The 22054-nt window shown below is 40.9% G+C and overlaps 1 protein-coding gene across 1 annotated transcript in view; it reads left to right on the forward strand.

The window, feature by feature from the left end:
- The window catches only part of DUSP16 (dual specificity phosphatase 16), a 48388-nt gene that overhangs the window by 20956 nt on the left and 5378 nt on the right, over positions 1–22054 (forward strand). The window contains exons 5-8 of the mRNA XM_008630830.2: positions 213–351; positions 12465–12628; positions 18954–19113; positions 19795–19918. Of these exons, the coding sequence (XP_008629052.1) occupies positions 213–351; positions 12465–12628; positions 18954–19113; positions 19795–19918 (587 nt within the window). The remainder of the gene's footprint in view (positions 1–212; positions 352–12464; positions 12629–18953; positions 19114–19794; positions 19919–22054) is intronic.

Raw genomic sequence — 22054 nt, forward strand, 5'->3', positions numbered from 1 at the left:
GCAAATAATCAATTTACAAACTCTACAGGGAATTAAATCTGAGAGACTTATGAAGTCTAAAATAAAAACTGTTTAGTGAACAGGTGCATAAGAAATCTATGTATCTGAACTGCTGGTATAGCAACTGTGTGGGAACGCTGATGGAGGAGATAATGTGGTGCTTTTAATCATCTTCCTCCTTCCTGATTTACTCTGAGGTCCTTGTGTTTCAGATTGAAATTGACTGCAAGCAGGAAGTGGTGGTGTATGACCAAAGCTCTAAAGATGTGACCTCTCTCTCATCTGACTGCTTTCTCACTGTGCTCCTGGGCAAACTGGAGAAGAATTTCAGCTCTGTGTATCTCCTTTCAGGTAAGATGTAACAAAAGAAACCTCTGAAATATGTGAATAAAGAGAAGAAAGAAAATGCTCTTGGTATAGCAGACCTGTACAGTTTTGCAAGGGCTGGTATAAACTTCAGTTCTAGCAGAGACTTTTCTGTAGTTCACTTTGCATAGAGTGACACTCATAGTACATGCAGTACTTAGAAATTGAATCTTACAGGGGATGTACTACACCCTTACTCTGTGTAAATGGAAATGGAGAAATGCAGAGGTTTTTAGGTGCATATGCCTTCTACTTTAGGGTCAAAAAATAGTGGAAGAAATGGACTTCCTATTTTTTTAAGTATTGTACATGGTAGGAAGAAAACCTCTTCCGTACTGAATTGGTATTACTAAAATAAGAGCAAAGGAAATGATCTCCCAGAGTTACGGAGATTAATTTGTGTGACATTTTAAACTTCAGCTCCTTAAGTGGTAGCACTTTATTTAGGTCTTTTCCTTTGCTTTTTTTTTTTTTTTTTTTTTTTTTTTTTTTTTTTTTTTTTTTTTTTTTTTGGTTTTTTTTTTTTTTTTTGTTCTTGTTTGGGCTTGGGTTTGTTTGTTTGGGGTTGGGTTGGTTTGGTTTGGTTTTTTTTAAATCCCAGGTCAAAGCATCTATAGAAATTAAATTCCTTATAATACAGCATTTGCTGGTCTCAGGGTGTGCTTGTGTCATTATTTCTGTCATGGAACAGTAGACAGTGTTCACAAGAAGGAGCAAGGAGGGGTGTGAAGTAGATCCAAGGCTGAAAGAAGAGGGAATGATGAATCTAAGTAGGAAATCCATTGCAGTGACTGGATCAGTGATCTGATGAAGTGTACACCTAGTCTCTGAGAAATGATGAAACACAGGGACTGAATAATGGTGAGAGAAGGGAAATAACTCCAGAGAGATGCTTCCTCTTAGCAACAGGGTTTCACTACAGTTTGTAGTGACTTCAGATGAAAGTGAGAGGTTGTGGTACAGAGAGAACTTTTCTCAGCTTGTTTTGAAAGTGATTACAGAGAAAATGAATAATTTCTGCATTTGGACATGAGTTTGGTGCTCATGTGAGCTTTACTTACAGTAAGCCAAGTGGGGTTTTGCTTTGGCTAGGATTGGTGATTTTGTTTTCTTTGCTGTCTAGGTAAGAATTACACCTGCGGGTGGTGGACTACAGTATTAAAATAAGTAACTCTTCTTACATTTGAGCCACCAAGTAATTGTGTGGTGTCTAGGCACAGTAAATGCTTAATGCAAGAGTGCTGAAATAAGTGGTTAATACTCTCTTAAAAACTGAAAATTGTTATTTGAAAAATAAGCCAGTCTAAAAGCAGTTCGTATCTCCTCAGAAATCCTTTTATTGTTCGAATTCCCAACTCTGCTCAGCTGTCCTGAGGGGTTTTTTAATAACCTCGAGCAGATTACAGCTCCAGGCAGGAATCAGACTATCCACAACTCAATTTCCATGATGGAAACAGAAACAGCTCTCTTCCAACTGAGAATTAGATGTCATGGCAGGGAGGTGTTGGGGAGGGGCCAAGCACAGGAAAGTATCATGAGCTTCCCTTCCTTATGCTGTTCCTCACTTGTGTGAGACATGGCTTTGATCCTCTGTCTCATCTGCTGGACTCTCTGAAAGAAGTGCTCAGAGAGTCTCCACTCTCAGACTTGCCTGTGGCTCTCATAGGAACGGACAGGACCAGGAAGGGAGCGTTCCCAGCTCCCCAGTGCATCATCTGGGCAATCACCAGTTGCATGTATATAATGATACTGTGAGAAATGGGTTTGTTTTGTTTTCATTTGTGGTAGTTGTCTGTTCAAGACAAAAATGTTACCTAAAGCACAAGCAAGATAGTAGTGCACATGAGCTGAGGTGAACTTCGCCACACACAGCTGCTAAGGGTTAGTTTGGGAATCTAATGGGTCAAAAGCCTCCTTATAAAAAGCAGGACTTTTATCTTAGAGTGTCAAATGGATTTCTCTCAGCAAAGATCAGGTTTGAGAATTTCCTCTTATATTTTTTTACATAGCTAGGATGGGGATATTTATGAATGCAGAAACAACTGATGGCTTCAAAACCAGTGGTAGAGGATAATAAGAACAAAAGGGAAATACAGGGAAATTATTTACTACTGATCTGTTACACTCACGCACTTATTTCATGTGCTTATTTTTTACATCTGTTAAAAATCCAGCCACTCAATGCCCATACAAGAAACCTTTTGGGATGTGGAGTGAAGGAGAATTGGGTAGATTCAGTCTTACAGAAAGCTCCTTGGAGTTTATTGATATGTGGCTGTAGGAAACTAGATAAAATATGTTGTCTCAGCAAGCTGATGACGAACTCTCATAAATGTTTATGGCCCATAATGAGGGCAGGGGTCAGTGCACTGTGTAAAAAGAAAAACCTTTGGACTTGAGTTTTCCCTATGCCACTAAATCTGGTTTATTTAAAATAGTGACCTTAAATAAACATTTTGGGGTAGGAAAATATTTTTTGTTGGGACAGAATAAGGAGCAATTAATGAATATCTGAAATTCCTGCCTCTCTTCTTCTTGAAACCCCCCATGACTGAGCACTGGGTGGGGTGGTTTTTTATTTAGGTTGTGCATAAAGATATGCTCTGCCCTGGAGGTTGTTTTTCATTGAAGTAACTATTGTAAAGACCTCAAAGGAGCCCCTACCAATTAGTTTAAGATCTTGATATAACCATAAAAATATTTATAATCTGGTGAGGAATGTTTTTAGGAATTTAAATATTCCGTTTGGTTCTTAATTTTTAACAGTGCACAAAATACTGAAATGTGGACACCAAGGACTTAATTCCATTCCCATCATGGCATCTACTCCTCTGAGTTAAGCAAGATTTAAACACAGGGATGTCACTTGATTCCTTCTCATATGTTGAGAATTGGATTTACTTGCATGGAGTCCTTTTCCTAGTTAATAGTGTTATGATTTTCCTGCTTGCTCTGCAGAGACAGGAGAGACCAGTGATTTTTGCTTGAATGATCATTATTAAGGCAGTAAACATCAAGAGTCTTGATTAAATTCTATTCCACTATGTGAATGGGAGCATTCATATTCTACTTTTCTTAAATACTTGTTCTTTCCTGCTTTTAATCTGGCTTAGTTCTACTCTTGCAAGCACAGATGTCTTCATTATGTGTTTGTTTCAAATGTTTCCTGTGAAGAAGGTGAAGCACAGCTTTTTTTATTGTGTTGATCTTTAAGTATTTTTTGTACAAAACACTCAATCTAAAAAGAAGGCTTTCTGAAAAAAACAGAAAAAAAGCAAAACAAAACTTTTCTGTATATACAAACTGTCATTAAAAATTGTGATAGCTTAACACTGAAACACTATATGAGGCATACTCAAAACAGTGGTTGGTGGGGAATTGCCTTCTAATCTCTTGCTACCCTTCTGCCTATGAAAAATATCAGTAGTAATGTGATGTAGCAGATTCTCCCTTCACAAGAGCTCTCTGGTAAACTCCTGCAGAGCACAAAGGAGTAGTAAGGAGAAATAAATAAATTACTGCTTTTCTATTCAGTGACAAATGTCAGGGTCATATGCAGTGGACAGTGAATGACATCCTAGGCAGAATGGCTATGTAAAGAAACAGCAAACAGAATGAGTTTGGTGAGATTGGACAAAAGTCCTGGAAACAAAGCAGTGAGTGATTACCCAGGGAGTGTGGCAAAAGGTATGGTTTTGATGAAACTTCCCAATTCCTTGTTTCTCCCTGACCTGTCCCTTGCCTAACAAAGTGTCTGTACCAAACAAGACTTGCATGGAGGATCCAAGGAGAAGGAAGCAAGTCAGGAACTTTGCTTCAGTCTTCTTTATCCTGCCATTCGTTTTAGAAATATTTGAAATTGGAAGCCCATTTAAAGAAACCTTTAGTATAAAAATACTGAAGTATCTGTAGAGTACATTTACCGTTGTGTTGTCTTACTTGCCTAAAGAAAATCTGGATAAGAAAAGCCCAGTGCTTTCTCCCTGCTTTATCTGCAGAAGAAACATTCCTTGTGGCAGGGGAGCAGGAAATCTGAAGAATATTCTCTTGTAGGTAGAGCTGATCATTTCCATGTGCTGAAGGGACCAGGGCTGTGAGACAGGGCTTTATTCCCAGTTTCTGCAGTCCCATATGTCAAGTAAGGGGGTGCCATGGGGTTCAGTGTGGACTGAAAAAAGGCACAAGGTTTGATAAAGGCCTGGGAAACATCCTGACACCTTTTCACATTTGGATTTGGAGCTTCATAACTTTCAGTTGTGGCTGACTGAAGTTCTGAGTGTTTCCTATATATAAGTCTTTGCAGAGTACCCCAGCACACCTTAAAATGGTGGTCATCAATTAAAATAATCAGGTTATCTGTGAATTGAAAGCAGTATAGTGAGAATGAGCTGTTAAATATCCTGCCAGTGTTTGCAGGAGGAGAGATTGTTGCACAGTGATGCCAGCTTTCCTGATATTCCAACTGGTTGATTCCATTAGAAGGAAGCCTCTATTGAGAGAGGTAAAAATCTTGCTGAGGGAATGCAGTATTTCCCAAGTGGTCCCGTAACCCATGGAGTACAGCCAGTGTTGGTGGGGAGGACATGAGAGAGAGAGAGGAGCTTAGCTCTGAATCACCCTCTTGAAAAGTCTCCCTCTCCATCAATTTTTAAGAGAGCTTAGAAAAGCTAGTACCCTTGGCTACAGCCAGGCCTCTGTGAATATCCTCCCACCCTCTGTACTCAAAATGCAATTTTTAGTGTTCATTTAGTGCCATAATTGTTTTAAGCACTTGGAAGAATGGGAGTAGGGTTTATTACTTTCATATGTGTATCCACTTGCTGTCTTCTGAGACAGAGCAAGGTTTGACTGGAGTAGAGCTCGCATAACATTTCTCAAACCCAAGAATAACTTGTTAAGTTTGCTTTTGTTTTGGATACCTCTGGATGCTTGTGAAACTTAATTGACTGAAATTATGGTGAAGGTTTTTTGGTTTTTTTTTTCTTTCCTTAAAGGCAGAAAGGGTGAGTGTGGGTGTCCACTCCGCTCTTTGTACTTGTTGTGTGACTTGGAATATGGCACTTGGGTGGGATGGGAAGCTTGACCCCATTCTCACACTTCTCCCCTTCCTTGTTTGCTTAACCTGCCTATTAACCTTGTCTTACCAAAGGCAGAAACTCTCCAGGGCAAAGAACTTCCCCTGCTACTGTGCTTGTAAAACACCTGGAATAACGGGGCCACTTTCCAAACGCCACTGGAATAAAAACACCCCTGGCTTTCCCAAACTGTGAAACCTTGGATCCTGTGGAAGGACTCCCTGTGGCTGAGGAGGGGGTGACAGGAATGGGATGGGAGCCCTCCCGATGGGGCTCTCCAGCCTGAGCTTATGTAATGGAAAATGGCACAGGTCCCTGCGGAGCGGAGCTGGAATGCGGGAATTGTAATGGCCTGTGGAGGTCTGCAGCTCGTTTAAACAGAGTGGAAACATTGCAGATTCGTAAAACTTGTGAGTCAGAAAGTTTACAGCTTTCCTTCCTTACAGCAAGGGAAAAAATCTATACTGCAGCCTTTAGAGAAACACGTTAATGTTCCACGGGAATGTTACTGGGAAAGAGCACGAAGAGCCTCTGAGGCAAAGCAAACGTAAAACTTCAGGGTTTGTATATTTTGTCTTTGCTATAGTGCTGTTTGATTTATTTTTTTTAGCCTGCTTTTAGGTAATGTTACCTTACTGGCCTGGCACTAACCAGTATTTACAGTAACAAATTCTAAATTGCTATTTAGGAGAGGAATAAAAACCCCAAAAGCTAAACATGAGTTACTCCACTGCATACCTTTGATGTGAATACAGGAGTTTGGTGAGGCTTACTTAGAATCATAGGGCCTAAATATTGTGTTTTAGAGGTAGTTGCAAATTTTCCTGCATTTTTTATTCTTTATTTCCTTTAAAAGGAAAAATTAAATGAAAAAGAAAAAAAAAAGGAGGATAGTAATATTCCTTTTAAAAAAGGGATAGCAATATAATATTTATTAGTCTGGGGTTATATAAAATGATGAATAATTAGTGCCCTTAATGAAGAAGCAAATTCTGGATTTAATAAAGGTGGAATTGTCTGTTAAATCCACAAGCTTCAAAGTCTCCCTCTTGCAATGCTGTCCTAGTACATGCATGTAGTCTTTGGTTTTCTGACTCATCACTTGGGTCTCAGACCTTTTCCACTCCCTGCTTTAAAATAATGGTGTTTGATGCTGAATTAACACTGATATACTGGCAGACAATTAGGCCTTGTGGGAAAAGGAAGGAAGTAGCTTCTAGTCTGTTTTCAAGAATTCATTGAAGAAAACCAATTTCTCCCTTTGGCTTTTTCAGAACAGTCAGAATCCAAAGCAGGGGGAAAGGAGCAGTATCTGATTTCAATGGCACTTAAGAAAAGTGCCAAAGTTTGCTGTGTTACCAGCGTGCCTTGTCTGTGGTCTTTTCCAGCAGACTCCATGTGAAAAAAGGACACATCCAGTGTCTCTCACATCTCCATCAGGAGCACCAGACAGGATCTTTCTGTGCCTCCTGGGTGAGGCACATGGCACTGCAGGGCCAGCTGGAGCTGCAGGGATGTTGTATTAAACACTTCCTAGGCTTTTCTTAGCCTGGAGTTTAAGGGAAGCCAAGCTCTTAGGAGTTGCCATGTTGTCTGTGTCTCTGCTGTCACCCACAAAAGCTGTTTCAAAAGCTTGTTGGTCAGCTTCAATAAGGCTTCACAAAAGGAGTAATTAAATGAAAAAATAATGGAAGTTCTTGTGAGCTGTATGAAATGAGCACTGGTACAGTGCAGAGCCTCAAATTAGTGTCTCTCCCTGAAAAGCTGAGCTGGGAGTGGATTTGCTGGTGTGACCAAGCAGCTCAGGGAGCTCAGGCTGGAATAGCTCCCAAGGATCTACTGTGAGATGGGCACTGGTGGCAGGTGGGATTCTTTGGTTCTGCAGCCCCTCAATTACTTGGATGAAAAATATGTTTATGTAGTCTGAAAGTGGAAAGTTGCTCCTCTGGTCTTTGGAATTGGTCTCCATTAGTTGGAGAAGGTGCCAGAGACTTTGATCCTGGTCACCGCCTCCAGCTGGATCTCCTCTCTCCTCTGCCTTGGCCACGCTGCCAGGCTCTGGGGCTCAGAAGCAATTGCTGGGGTTCTCCATCGAGCTGTAGCTGACCAGGCTCACTGCAAACATGTGAAGTGATGTGAACACCTATTTTCTCACCTTTCTTTCGTTCCAAGTTAGGTTTCATGGCTGCATTTACAAAGAAATAGTACCAAATCCTCACGGCACAAATGCATTGTCTTTAAGCTTGTTTCTAACTGTTAGGATTTCTGTATGCATGGAGCTCTCACTTTTGTAGGAGTTGTCTCCATACCTGGACAATTGTACAGAAAAAACAAGTCACACCTAACGATAAGGTTCCTTATTTTCATCTTTCCCTTCCCCTGCAGAGCTGTGAGGAGACTCAGAGTTGCACCTCAGCTGTTGCTCTTCAGTTTCACACTCAACCCACCTTATCTCTGCAGCACAGTCAGATCTCTGTTTGTTTATGTGCTTTGTCAGTACGCACGTGCCTGATTAGCAAGAGCAGCTTTCTCTAGATGATTAAGGATAAAAATTCTGGTGCACACCTCTGCAGGCACTTGAGGATGAAAAGGAATTACAGAATTGGCTGTTTCAACAGTTATGTTAGGAGCAACTATAAAGATATATTAGGATTGCCTCCTGATTGATATTTTTTTTCCCCTTCATGTTAGAAATATGTGTAAGTTGAGACACAGGATGGATGTATGAGGGAGCATCTGTGCTGTGTGATGTTAATGAAGAGTGATGCTCACATTTTGAAAACCGATTTTTTAGTAATTGGTGTTTCTATTTAACCTTTTTGCTCTTCCCTGGGCCAAATCAGTAATTAGTATGTTCCCTGCAAACTTGTCTTGACTTTTGGTCACATCTCTGAATGGTTTGACATCCCATTGAAGGAAATACAAAGACCAGGGGGAAGAAGAGAAACCAGTGTAACATGGAATGAACATAAGAAACATCCGCCTATCCTGTTATGGTGTCATTTAACTGGAAAGGTTTTATTAAATATTGGATAAAAACAATCAAATATGACCTGCACTTCACAGTACTTGGTACTAAGTGTTCAAATCAAGACCTTTAAGCTTAGCTGATCTTTCATTTGCAAACCTGCAGAGTGGTTTGCAGAGCTCTGTCCCTGATTGCAGCGGGGCAGCTGGCAGCACTAGAATGCTCCTGCTCTGTTTCCACAGAACACAGAGAAATGAGCTGCTGTAAGTGCTTGTGCTTCTCAGGAGTCATTCCTCTGGATTAATTTATGATTTTTGTTTGGTGGTAGTTAAACTATGTAATCATAAGGATCTGGATGGATTCCATTCCCTCAGTGAAAGGAAGCTCTTCCCAAATCAACAATATTTCTCGATCATTTGTTGCCACCTGATCCCATATTCTTCCCCTGCCTCTTCCCGTTTCTAGCAAACTTAATTGGGAGTTCTATTTATATAAGGACTTGTGCAGTGAATCTGTAAGGAGGAATAACTTTTACTGCAGAATTTTGCTGGAACTTTTTTCATCCCTTCTGAGTTTGGCCCTGTTTTGTTTCCTGAGTTGGCTGAGAAGGGAGCTGACACTTCTGATACCAAGGTTCCGTTAGAGATCCTACCTTTATGGTCCCAGCTGTAGTTAGGGAAGCCTTGATCAAAGAGAAGTCTGTAGTCACCACTTTGCAGAACCATAGCAACAGGGCAATCAAGTACTTTACTGGATCTTGCCAGATCTCTGCTAATGGATGTGGAGGCTTGTAAGCAAAAAACACTTTGCTGTAAGGACTGGGAGGTGTTGGGTTGTCTGCCACACACAAGGGCTGCAAAACCACTGACAGCTTTTGGCAGCTTGAGCAGCTTACCACCAAGCATACAGAAAACCTCTGTGGTTCAGAGCTATTGAGGAGAGAATATTTTGGAGTTATTTGTCAGTCCTCTATTTCCAAGGCCCAGTGACATTTATCAAAGAATTCAGTGAAACTCTATTAACCCAGTAGCTCTGTTAATGATCTGTAGATTTTTTCTTTCCCTCCCCCCCCCCTCCCCGCCCCAACCCCCTCCACAGTTTCAACATGCTCTTGCAATTGATTTATAATTCACATGAGCTGGAGTAGTGGTGGGAGAAAGGGTGTTATTTAGAAACTAACTGCAGAAGAAAAGTGTATTTTCTCTTAATTAAAGCAAACTGCACAGTGCTGCCAATGGCCCTGTTCCAACTGAGGTCGGTAACAAGATTTAAAGAAAAAAAATTGCCTTATTGCAAAGGTCATCTCCCAATTATAGAATTTGAAACAAAACCTGTCCCATTTTTCTTTTCAGGCTCAATTTTCTGTTCTGCATTCTTACCTGTAGACTAATTTAATTCTCCAAGTGTTTAAAGTTTATTTTTTGAAAACTGCTCATTTACAACAGAAGTGTACAGGTGGTCTGAGTGCTTAAAACACTTTTCTCCTAAGAGGCTCCTCGTGTAGACTGGTCATAGAGTTCAGCTTTGGGGACTCTGGGGAGCCATCATCTGTGTTAGAAAACAGAGACATTTGAAATAAATCCCTTTTCTCTACACATCTTTAGATGCTGAGGGCTTTTAAAAAGACACTTCCATATATATTTTAAAAATAAGTATATTTTGTAAGTTAGTGCAAGCAAATAGTGATGAGTACAGTTCTTTTGAACAGAAATGAGTCTCATATTGCCATGACAGCTCAGTCATCATACATGTGGATGCTGTTGTTCCAGACCCCGGACAGTTAAAGAAATTGATACTTAAGCAGAACGCATATGTGAGTGTGTTTTGTTGGTATGGGGTTTGCTGGCTTGTGGGTTTTTAAAGCAATTTTTCCAACAAACTGACCTGGAATGGGTTTTTCATATTGGGAAGTGCCATAAATCAAAGCCAGATTCATTGAAAAGCTACTAACCTTTTGAAAACCTGGTCACAGAGGATGGCAGGGAAGACAGCTCAATACTTGAAACAAATCACTGGTTTCGTGCTTTCTCAAATCAGTTCAGTACAGATACTAACACCAGGTTAAGATACACTCAAAGGAAAGGAGGGTTCACTTGGTGCACATGTAAAGGCAGGCAATATAATGTTAGACTCTAGAGATTTGATAGTTTTGTGAGTGTAATTCATGTTGTAAAGGTACTGAACCAACATGTTACTAGGAAAGCATGAGCAGAAAAGAAGAAACGGGACTTTGAAAGGATGAATGCCCTAGAGGAAGTGTTGAAGCATCTAATCTTGAATCATTTCAATTGGTCTTGATGGAGTCCTGGCATAAAACTAAAATAAAAGATTGCTCCTTATGATGACAGAGCATGGGTTCCATCTCCCAAAATCTCAAGTGTTTGGCACATTAGCTTCTTGCCTTATTTCTTGCCACAGGTTTCACACAGAAATGAGACCAATCCGTAGGCTGTTGGGAAGAAACCTTTTTTGCAGAACTTTTCCCATGTAGTCTTTGCAAAGAAAGCACAGATGTAAAATCCTTGCTTGTGCAGCTTCTTTGTAAGGACTTTTTATTTCCAGCCATGTTGAGAGGATCCAGAAAGTAACCAACAATGCTCCCAATAAATAAAGAATAAGCAGATGAAACCAAAGCCAATATTTGATTTCCTCTTCTTCACCACCCTCTCAAATAACTGCTTAAATTCAATCTCAGGTGTATATACTACCTATAAGTTCAAGGAATGCTTCCTATAACAGGAAGGAAAACATTAGGCCATACAGAAGAAAATTTAGCAAGTATGTGAGAGAATTGTTTTGCAAACTCTTCCTCTCATTCTACAGAACAAGCAGGACCTGTGCTCCTGGTGGGCAGTGCCTTAGCTTGTCTAACAAAATAGACTATTTATTTATTTATTTATTTAGGAGACTGAGCAGGAATTCCTGTTCATAAAATGTTTGCTCTAGAATCTGCTTGCTGGCTCTTTTTATTAGATAAAATGGGTTGTTACACATTATTGCCTTGGTGTTTCTACATTTACTAATGATACAGATTTTAAAATCTGAAGAATAGGCGTAATTCAGGCAATGGTAATGCAAGCCCTGGCAAAACAGTACATTAGCTTATTCCTGAGTAATTTTAATTCACATCTTCAAACTGTAATCATAGTGAACATAGCATTTGGCAGATTCAGCATGTCACTGCTTCAATTCCTTGATGATAAAAAGGTGCTTCGTTCTGAACAGGTTATAATTACTCTTCCTTCCATTGAAACTCTGCTCATCTGGGAGGAAAGAGCTGGGGATTTTCACTGTGCTTTGCAAGTCTTCCCTCTGCTTCACCTCCCCCCCTTGAGATGGAGAAGCCTTGGCTTGGTGTGGTTTTGAAAGATTAAACTTCTTCCAGGGTCCTGGATGAAATACATTAATTGTGGAGCAGCGCTCAAAATAGTACTGTAGGATTTTAATGAGTACTGTAGGATTTTAGTGAGTACTGTAGGATTTTAATTAGCAATATAGGATTTTAAAAACAAGCATTATTAAACACATGTTAATGCTTTTACCAAATTGAGTAAACATGACTTTTTCTTAATGAGCTCTCAGTATAAACCTGATACGGGAGAAGGAAGTGTCTAGAAAGCATCTTGCTGGGGTAGAGCCTACAAGGTGTGCCTGCTCTTGGCGGGGTGGGTGCTGTGCCTGTTTTTCTGAAGAATCATTTCCACATATTAAAAGTGGGAAGAAGCATCAAAAACTTCTGAGAAGTGGAGGAAGAAAAATAAATGTTCCAGGCAGAGTGGGAATATGTAGCCAGGCCTTGGCTGCTGATGGATGGTTCCACAGACAGATTTGTATTTCTTCTCATATTCTAGGGAGTGAAAAATCAAGGATTACTGGTTTTCCCATTTTGTCTGGAGAGCTACAAAGCTGACCTCAGGAAGAGGCACACGTACAGCTTCTCTGATAAGGCCTTCCTGCTGCCCCTCAGTGCCACCCCCATGCTAAGTGCTGCTCTCCCACAACTGGCACAGGCACCACCACATTTGTAGATTAAATACCTGCTCTTCCTCTCACAGGTGGATTTGCTGAGTTCTCCAGCTCTTTCCCGGGTCTCTGTGAAGGAAAATCCACACTCATCCCTACTTGCATTTCTCAACCCTGCCTACCTGTTTCCAACACTGGCCCAACTAGAATCCTGCCTCATCTCTACCTTGGGTGTCAGCGAGATGTCCTCAACAAGGTGAGCATTCTGGGTGCCATGTGGGTCACTGGAATGAGTAGCTGATTTCCAGGGATCTTCCTCCAAGCTTCCATCATGGTGCATTGTTACAGCTGTGAAACAGCAGAAGTGGATGCAGGTAAAAGCTGCCTGCACAAGCCATGGAAAGCTGTGGGAGAACCAGTGATCCACACACCACATAATTAATCTATGGGTCATTAAATACAAAACTTGGGCTTCTTTCTCCTTCATCTTGGGGCAGATGATATGGTTCATTCCTCAGGAACCGATCAACCAACAGCAAACTGTCACATCTGCCATGAGAGCAGGTCAAGTGCTTTCCTGTCACAGCTCTGACTGGTTTGTTTTGGCAGGTCTTGGAGGTTGACACAATTATATTCATGGTTACAGTAGGACAAAGGAAGATTGTGTGATTTTAGTATTTCCTTCAAGTGCTAGGAAAAAATAGCATTTAAACACCATGAATTGTATAATAAGGGATTACTGCAAACAAATCTTTGTGCACCTACTGAAATGTTCAGACCTGGACAATCAGTGGGGTTCTTTAAAATGAGCTTTTACAGTAGCACTGCATTAATAAACTTCTATTCTTTTTAAGTACATGTGCATTTAGTAATTTCTGTTCCTAAAGAACAGCCCAAAAATTTTTTTATATACTTAAAATAGTCAGCAAAATTATCAAATACAGCACTTGTAGGATGCTGGACTATTAGATGTCTAAGAGAGCTTGTCTCAAATTGCCATAGGTTTCTATTCCTATGTATATCCACAGATGTTTTCCCCCACAAGGAGCCAGCTCACACTGCTTCCAACCTGCATCTTGGGTCCCTTCAAAGGGAATTTTTATTCCTTTTGCTGTGTGTGCCCTCTTGCCTCCCTTGTTCTCTGACAGTCCTATTCGTTAGTTGAATCCCCAACAGCCTTCATAAGATGGCATTAAATACATGCATGGGGGAGAGGGAAGGAGTGCTTCACCCTAGAATATTGCCCTAATTGTGTGCAAGGCTTATGTGTATGTTTTTTTTAATCCATGTACAAAGCTTAAGCCAGGAGCTATAATAAGGAGTCCTGTAAATTGATAAAATTTATGTACTTTGACCATTTTAATTTTCACTGCTTTCTTCTACTTTTACTCTATCCCAGTCTGGCCATTAATGGGCTATTTTTAGATTTTTCACAATTATTTTAAGGGGATTTTTGACACACGAGCAGTCATATAGAAGGTGATTGTGCTTTAGCAAAGAGCACAGAAATGGAGGATAGTCAGCAGTCATTGCATCTACTTTGTCCTTTACATCTTCCTCGTCTTTACTGCCAAGGTAGCAAGTGAGCCATTCAAACGGGATTCACTTATGATGGATGTCAAAGCAGCTTATCACTCTTCCTACCACAAAAGTCATTTATGGTCCCCAGACAAAAGACAGCAGAAACAAAGTAATTAAAAAAAAAAAATAATTCTTTCAGTTAATAAGGTATTAGATGTTTTTATGCTGTTTGCTTTCAGTGTGTCTGCAGTGTTGGTGTCACTTCAGTTTGCAGCTGCAGATACTTTAGAATTAGTGCAAGAGCCCCAGGAGTTGCTCAGATTTGTACTTTTCACATGATCTTGGGACTGAAAATTGAGGGTTACTGTGTTTCCCATGCTGTATGGAGAAGCACACAAATGACAGCACACCACCTGTTCAGGTGTTCAGGAAGTTCTTACCACCTGGTGTCACCTGACAGTCTTTCGGAAGTTCTTCCATTGGTCACCTCTTAAATTTCTTATCCATTTTTAGGACAAATACAAATCTTTTGATTTCAGATCTACCAATTTTTTGTACCTTTTCCTCTTACTTGGGCACGTCACTTGTTGGCTGCACAAACTAGACCTGAGTGCCAGTGGCTTATCTACCTCTTACCTACATCTTCAGTTTCCATGTTTGCCTCTGGAAAATGCTAAATGGCTTCCATCTTTAATACTGGAAAATACTAAGAAGCTGTGGGAGCAAATTACAACTTCTACCTCTTAGAATGCACTTGATGTTTTCACCAATACCAGCAAGTCCCAGTTTCCTGAGTTTAATCAGTTTCTGGATTTAACTAAAAGTTAGTGGCAGCCACACGCTGGCACATCAGAAACACGAATAATGGATCTCTGCTGCTCTTCCTGCAACATGCTTGGTTGCTGGGAAGCCTGGATCCTGCTCAGGGGCATTGGGGAGAGCAAAGAGGATGACTTACCACACTGATTGCCCAGAAACACATCGCAAGAAATCTGTGAAGTAAAGAACATTCGAAAGCAGAGGGCCAGAAACAAAAAAAAAGGGACAAGTAGCAAAGTGCTGTCTCTGTTAGGATAGTCCAGGAGCTGGTAAGTGGTTACCTTTGCATGCTCTGGTTTAATGGCCCTGCTGGGGCTACTTGGGACAAGAAGTCAGCTTTCTGCTAAGATTAAACTAGCTGTTTTCTATTCAAATCCAGATTTAAAAAAAAAAAAAAAAAGCTGAAAAATTCTAGTAAGATTCCCCTGACTATTAAGATGCAGTTGTATACACTGACCTTATTTTTGCCTTCAAAAGCTGTGAGCTCTCCTGATTCCTTCCATTCACTAGACATACCGATTTCTCTGAAATTAAATCATCTCAAAGATATCTGCAAGAAACTCCTAAGCAGCGCTACTGTTCAACCTGATGAATTAAAGATGTGAATTTTCATCAGGTTTTATCAAGATGAGCTTTTCAGAATCTTTATAAGCTTACCTCTGAGTGCCTGAGTAGGGGAAATGCTTCTTTTGTTGCAGAATAATCTGTATTCATGACCTTTTCAGAATACTAATGCTATTTACCATTAATACCTCTGCTGATAACGCTTTATTTAGGAAAGATATGCAGCCACAAATGCTTGGTTTGTGTCCTTCAGCAAAATTAATGATTCATTCAGGAAAGTCTTAGGAGAATTGTAATATTTTTTGCAGATTTCTTTCTACATGCTTAATTTGGAAAACATTCATCTTTTTTGCAGTGTTGAAATGCTAAAAACCTCCTAAGAGTTCTAAGAGAAAAGTCTGCTTGTTTTGGGTCTCAGTGTGGTACACTGTGGTTATTTTCCTGTGATAGGTTGGTGACATTGCAAGACAGTATTTAGTTTTACAGAAGATCTTTGTTGCACTTTGTGAAAGAGAGGAAAGCTGCACTCTAACCTACACAGGAGTGACAATGTCCTTTCTGAAATTAGTGTGACAGAAAGCAATCTGTAGTGTGTTTATGGGCCTGAATGAGCCTCCTACTTACACCTCATGGTTTGTACCAGCATTTCAAATGTAAAACTTTCTGCCTTCCCACTTGCATAACTATTCTCTTTCTTCCAGACCTGGATTTTATTTCCTGGAACAAAATAACATTTTAGGGTGCTATTAATTTTCAGATTAAACAAGTCATAAAGTGTAAATAAGCTTACAAAAGAGCATTTACCTTCTATTCACAGAATTGTTAGTATTAGGATTTCTGGATCTTCCTCGATCGTAATTCACTTCTTCCTCTTGGGTGCCTCACAATGAAGGCACTGTTATGGTTATTACACTGGAGCATGTCACAGTGGGAATGATTGATTCTTCAGAACAGAAGGAAGCAGAACTTCCTTCTTTAGCCTCAGTCTGAAAGACCAGCACTAATATTTTGGGGTGGTTTTTTTTGGCTTGTAGATTTCGGACTTGGCGTCTGCAGCCTTCTTGTTCCATTTGAATAATCAATCCCACATCAAAAACCTGGCATAACTGTGCAGTGGTGATGGTTGGACTGTGCAGCCCATCAGTGTTTATGTTTTAAAAGAAATAATAAGATTTTCTATTCTCCCAAATTCATCACCCCCCTTAGCTATGCTCTTAACAAACCTGACCATGGCAGTCCATTTGTCAGTGAGACCCTCCCTCTTTCTACCTGGGAATTCAGGACCCGGCGTGTGCTTTTGTCTCAGATATTCCAGTTGCTCCTCACTCACCTTCAAGCAGAGACAACAAGGAGTGAGCTGGTTTGGGGTCAGTATTTCAGCTCAGTGACCTAAAGCCAGTAATTGTTTCCCAGGAGCTGCTGAAGAACTTTGAGATCCTGGAAGGGAAAAGCTGTGCAGTCCAGGACAGTGAGGTGGGGATGTTGGGGATCAGGGGTCTCCCTGGCACATGTAAGATACCAGGAGTCCAGTTAGTCCCCTGTGCCAGGAATCCCGTTCCCAGTACCTCTCCCCTCTGGATAATTCCCAATATTCCTGTATTTCCTTACAGCACTCCTGCTTTTAAGCATGTCAGTGAGCGAATGTGAAATCGAGGCAAGGAAGGTGCGAGAGCAGCAGCTGTGGAAGGCATGCAGGGCTGGAGGGAGCTTGGTGCTTCAGCTGGAGGACGTGAAGGAAGGGAGAGGGGTAAACAGGGACATACTGGAATTTGTTGATGAGAAGCTGAGCTATACTGGGAGTGTGACCCAGGAAATTAGCAGGGCAAGAAGTACTAAGGCTGAGAACTTACCTTGACACATACAACCCTTTTTCTTTCTTTCTTTTTTTTTATTTTGACCATTGCTGCAAATATTATTTCTGCTGATTTGCTTTGCAAGGAACTGTCCATCTCCTGTTCCCCTCGGATGGGTGTGTTCATGACATAATGCACGTCCATTAGTCTAAGGTGCACACACCTCCAGCCTCTGAATGCGCAGATGTGCGAGACTTTGGATGAAGGGTTGGAGCACTGCTCACTTTGCTCCAGGCAACAAAAATCAGCTCACTAGCAGAAATTCATGCTAATTCCCTGTTTACAACCACTGTTGGCTGGACTTTGTGCACCTTCCTCTGCAAGTGACTGATGTAGATTCCCTTCTCCCCTGCAGCCCTTTGTTCTCACTCAGCATTTAATTTATGCACGGATATCCGTGTGCGTGTTCATCCCTTCTACACACACTGTGCCACGCGTGTGGGGTACCTGTGCTGAACATCACATTATTTAGACTGCTCTGACTGAACAAGATAGAATCCTGGCTCTTCTGCTAAATAAGTATATCCCTGTTTCTCCTCACCAAAAGATCTCTGTGCTTGCAGAAAAAATATGGGGAAGAATCAACCATTTGGCTTTGTGACTGTATTTTCCTACTGGTAGATCGCCAGTTGAAATCTGCAGTGTAAGAATCCGTTCATGCTGCTACTCCTATGGATTGACAAACTTTATTATATATCTGCTATGAAAGCAAAAGGACTAAAATCAGATTTTGGGGGGCGCTTTTTTTTAACGTTTATTTTGAGAGAAGAGTTTCCATAGAAATCTGGCCAGAAGTCCCCCAATGTTTATGTTCAGTTTGAGTAGTGTCCAAGCCTAGTACTGCATGTCACTTACTGCCAGATTCTCTCTGAACCATGGCAGTTTGATAAGCATTACTCTAACATGCTGAACTGCTTTTCTGTGTCAAGATGCTTCCTTGGAGGAGACTGGATGGTTTGTGATAGACCCACCTCTACTTTTCCAGTACTTCTTCCACATGTTTTTGCACTAAGGTGCCCACTGCATCACAAACTACTTTGCACAACTCTAGATACTGTAAGTATGGCGAGATGCAGAAAAGAGGAGCCTCTCTTTTATTTCAGTCGTGAAAACTGACTTACTTAAAATCCCAGTTGACTCTTAAATATATAAAGTGTCTTTGCTTGTTCCTGTGACATTTCTCTGAGAGACAAGCGGCCTAGAGACTGAAAGCTGAAATTGTAAATCACAGAGCAGGACTCCTGTAAAATGCCAGTGCTGTGTAGAGATGGTTTAATTCAAGATCTTCATCTCTTTCATTGAGGTTTTGAGAGTTTTGCACATTCCCTTAGAAACAAGAAACTCCTGGACTTGAGAGGTGACTGCAGGAGGCATCCATTTCATTTCCTATTTCCCACCAATATCTGTGATGGGGCAATTTCAGTCCTAGATATGTGATCTGGAAAACACATATTCAGGTCAGCAAACTGCATGTGGGAAGTGTTTGTTGTCAGCTTGCATGCTGAGAATTTAAACCAAAGTAGCAAAAAGTTCATTCTCTTGGAAGTGATGCTTCAGAGTAGCAGAAGGTATTCTACCATTACTTCTGTTCTTTGTTAACTTTGTTTTTATGGGATTTGCAGTCCATATGTTATTTGGACATACTGGATGTCTCATTGGAAGTTGTTAAAAGAATCGAAAGCTGAGGAGTTGTCTTTTTCTTAGAAGAATGTCCCTTACACAGCTAGAGCAATTCCAACACAAATTTCAGTTTGATTTTTAGCTTTGTAATGTGCCAAAGGTACCATTTGACTTCTTGAGGCTTAATCTTCCTCTCTTTCCTAGGAGCTGATGCAGCAGAACGACATTGGCTATGTCCTGAATGCCAGCAATACTTGTCCAAAGCCTGATTTTATTCCAGAATCCCATTTCCTCAGAGTGCCTGTGAATGACAGCTTTTGTGAGAAAATTTTGCCTTGGTTGGATAAATCAGTCGATTTTATAGGTGAGTAGAAAATTTTAATTCTCTCTCAAACAGTTTGTGGGTTGCTCTGTGTGTCTGCTGTGCTGTTTTGGCTGGGGAAGCCCCAAGTGCTTTCTGGGTGGTGTGAAAATACCCTCAGGATCTGTGGATATGGTCAGCATCATTTCATAAGCACAGGAGCAAAATGTGGGGAGATTCTTCCACTGCACGTTGCAGCATTACAGAACAAAGACACTTCAGAGCTTTCAGGCAGCCTGGTAGATGCCTGATATATGTCTGCAGAGGGTGGATTAGAAATTTGGACATACACCTTCTGTCTTTACCTTTGAGACGTGAACTAGCCAGATCTGAACGGGCCAAATTGTTCCATCGTGAATGCTTGCTTTTTACTTGTATATAAAATTAGAAACAATCATCTTTCCCAGACATCTAAATAGGGCTGTTTATGTGCACATTAAAATGAGGTATGCTGTGACTGCAGGATGTTTCCTGTGTGTGTAGTCATGCTTTTTCTATACTCAATGCTACTACACAGTGCTAGAGAAAATAAGTTAAGTTTTGTTTCAAGCTTCCATAAGATTTGCAATTAGCAGTTCACTTGGAAGCTTTGAATAATTTTCAGGAACACTGCTTTCTTTGCAAACTTTTCATCCTGGTATGATGCTGCTGAGTTTGACACTTGCTAATTTCGTTGCCATGCAGAAAAAGCAAAAGCATCCAATGGCCATGTGTTGGTGCACTGTTTAGCTGGGATATCTCGCTCTGCTACAATTGCCATTGCATACATCATGAAAAGAATGGATATGTCCTTGGATGAAGCTTACAGGTAGGGACAAATCTTCCCTTCCTACTAACTCTTGTGCTTGTTGGCCTGCTTTTAGGGTGGATGATGAAAGGTTCTATGACCAAGGGTAGAAGCAGACATTTTATCTGGTGGTTCACTGGCCACACTTCTGCTTTAAGCATATGTTTCCTCCAGAAATAAATTAATGGTATTGAATAGATATCACACAGCTAATATTAACTGCCCACTGCAAAATGGTCTTTGATCCAAGCAGACAAGTACATGGAATGTAAAGTGCCTATTCAATGTATGTGTCTTGTCCTGGTTCTGGCCAGGACAGGGTTAATTTTTGCAGTAGCCAGGAGGGGCATGGCCAGGACCTGGAGGTTATTCTGTGCCTTCTGTCACTGCTGGGAGCAGGGGAAGAGTCCCTTCTGGGGCAGGGTCAGGTACTGTGGGGTTTCCACATGGTGTGCATCATTCACCTCTTTCTGGTACCCTCTGTCACCACTGTTGTGCTGTTACTGTCCATTTTCTTATCTCATCGCTGTTTCCGCTAAATTGCTCTTATCTCAACCCATGATCTTTGTCTTTTGAGCCTCCAATTCCCCTCTCCATCCTGCTGCAGAGGAGTAGTGCATGGTTTGGGAGTGTTTTGGTGGGAGCACCATTCCTGAACCACAGCTGTGTGTACAGACAAACACAGAGCTACGGCACACGTGTAACAGCATCTTGTGAGCCACAGGGAGAGCAGAATGGTCAGGGTTGAAGAGACAACTGAGGGTAACTTAGGACAAATGCTGGACTGGATCTGTCTCCTGCAGTTTGGTATTTGGTAGTGCTCACAAAGAACTGCCTGCAAGTGAAATGCCCAGGAATGGAAAAAGCTTCTTTGTTGCTATTGAATTCAACCAAAGCCGGGGAGAAAGTATTTTGAATATCATGTCTCTGTGGCATTTGGTAATATTTGTGGAGACCCCCTTCCCTTTCCTCGTTTACAGATCCCATTTTTTCTCCACTTGGACTGTGAATACTTTCCTACCCTCCAGGTGGCTTGGTTGCCATTTACTATGACTTCTGTATTTAATTTAACCAACTGCTTTGTTGTGTTGCACAGAAAACGATGATTTTCTTTTTGATGGGCTCCCTGGTGCATCACTGTAAGGAGTTATGCAGAACCAACCTGAGTAATTGCCCTGGAGCAGGGGGAGAGGAGCCCCTTTGGAATCACCTGTGTGTTTGCTACAACCATCCCTAAAACAGGGATGAGGACAGAGAGATGAACACTGGATATTGCCACATGGAGCGTGATTTCCACAGAAACTTTTGTTTTAAGCTGTTGAATGTCGTTAGGTGTGCAGTGAAAAAACTGCATGTAAGAGGTGCCTGAGCTGCAGCTCTCTCCTGCTTAGTGCTTAGACACTTCCCACGTTTCCCTACTAGAGCCTGCTGGCAGCTTGGTGGTGTGCAGTAATTTCAACATGAAACAGGTTTGGTTAAGAAGCTCAGTTATCCAGGCACAGATAACAGGCATGAATTACAGTGGATGTGGACAGATACTGTGCAGGGTCTGAGCTCAGTGAAAAAACCTGCCTGGTCTCAGGCCATAGTGGCTGAGGGCAGAGCTGTAGAGAACTAAACATTTCTAAAATGCACACACTTCAGGGAACTTCTTCAGGGAGCTTCTAAATTCCTCCATGAAATCTCCGCATTAAATTCTAGTTTGTATCTTAACCAAAAGCATGAACAGAAAACACTAAGTGTTTTTCTCTTTGCACTGTAGATGCTGAGCAACTGCTGTGCAATTTAGACTATATTTTGTTATATTTCCTTTGACATGGCTCAGTAAGAATCGTCTGCAGAACATTTCAGTCATTGGTTTGGGATCTCTTGTTGGCCAAGCTTAAAAGAAAAATACTCTTCTTTGAATTAGTGGAAGTCATTAGATAAAATGTTTGTCTGACACTATTACAAAAATAAAAAGGTGATACTGTTACTTGAAGTGAAAGTCGAAGAAATAAACTTTGAAAAACTTTTGTATAATGGACTATTTAACAGAAATAAACATAAGAATGAAACATTATACATGTTTTCCAATTGGAAAAAGTAGTGTGTATTTTGAGATGAAAAAGCTTGCAAAGCTTTACAATTTGTCAGGGGATCCAGCATGCTTTCCCT

The sequence above is a fragment of the Corvus brachyrhynchos genome, unplaced genomic scaffold (genome assembly GCF_000691975.1).
Source record: "Corvus brachyrhynchos isolate BGI_N302 unplaced genomic scaffold, ASM69197v1 scaffold523, whole genome shotgun sequence".
NCBI classification, from domain to species: domain Eukaryota; kingdom Metazoa; phylum Chordata; class Aves; order Passeriformes; family Corvidae; genus Corvus; species Corvus brachyrhynchos.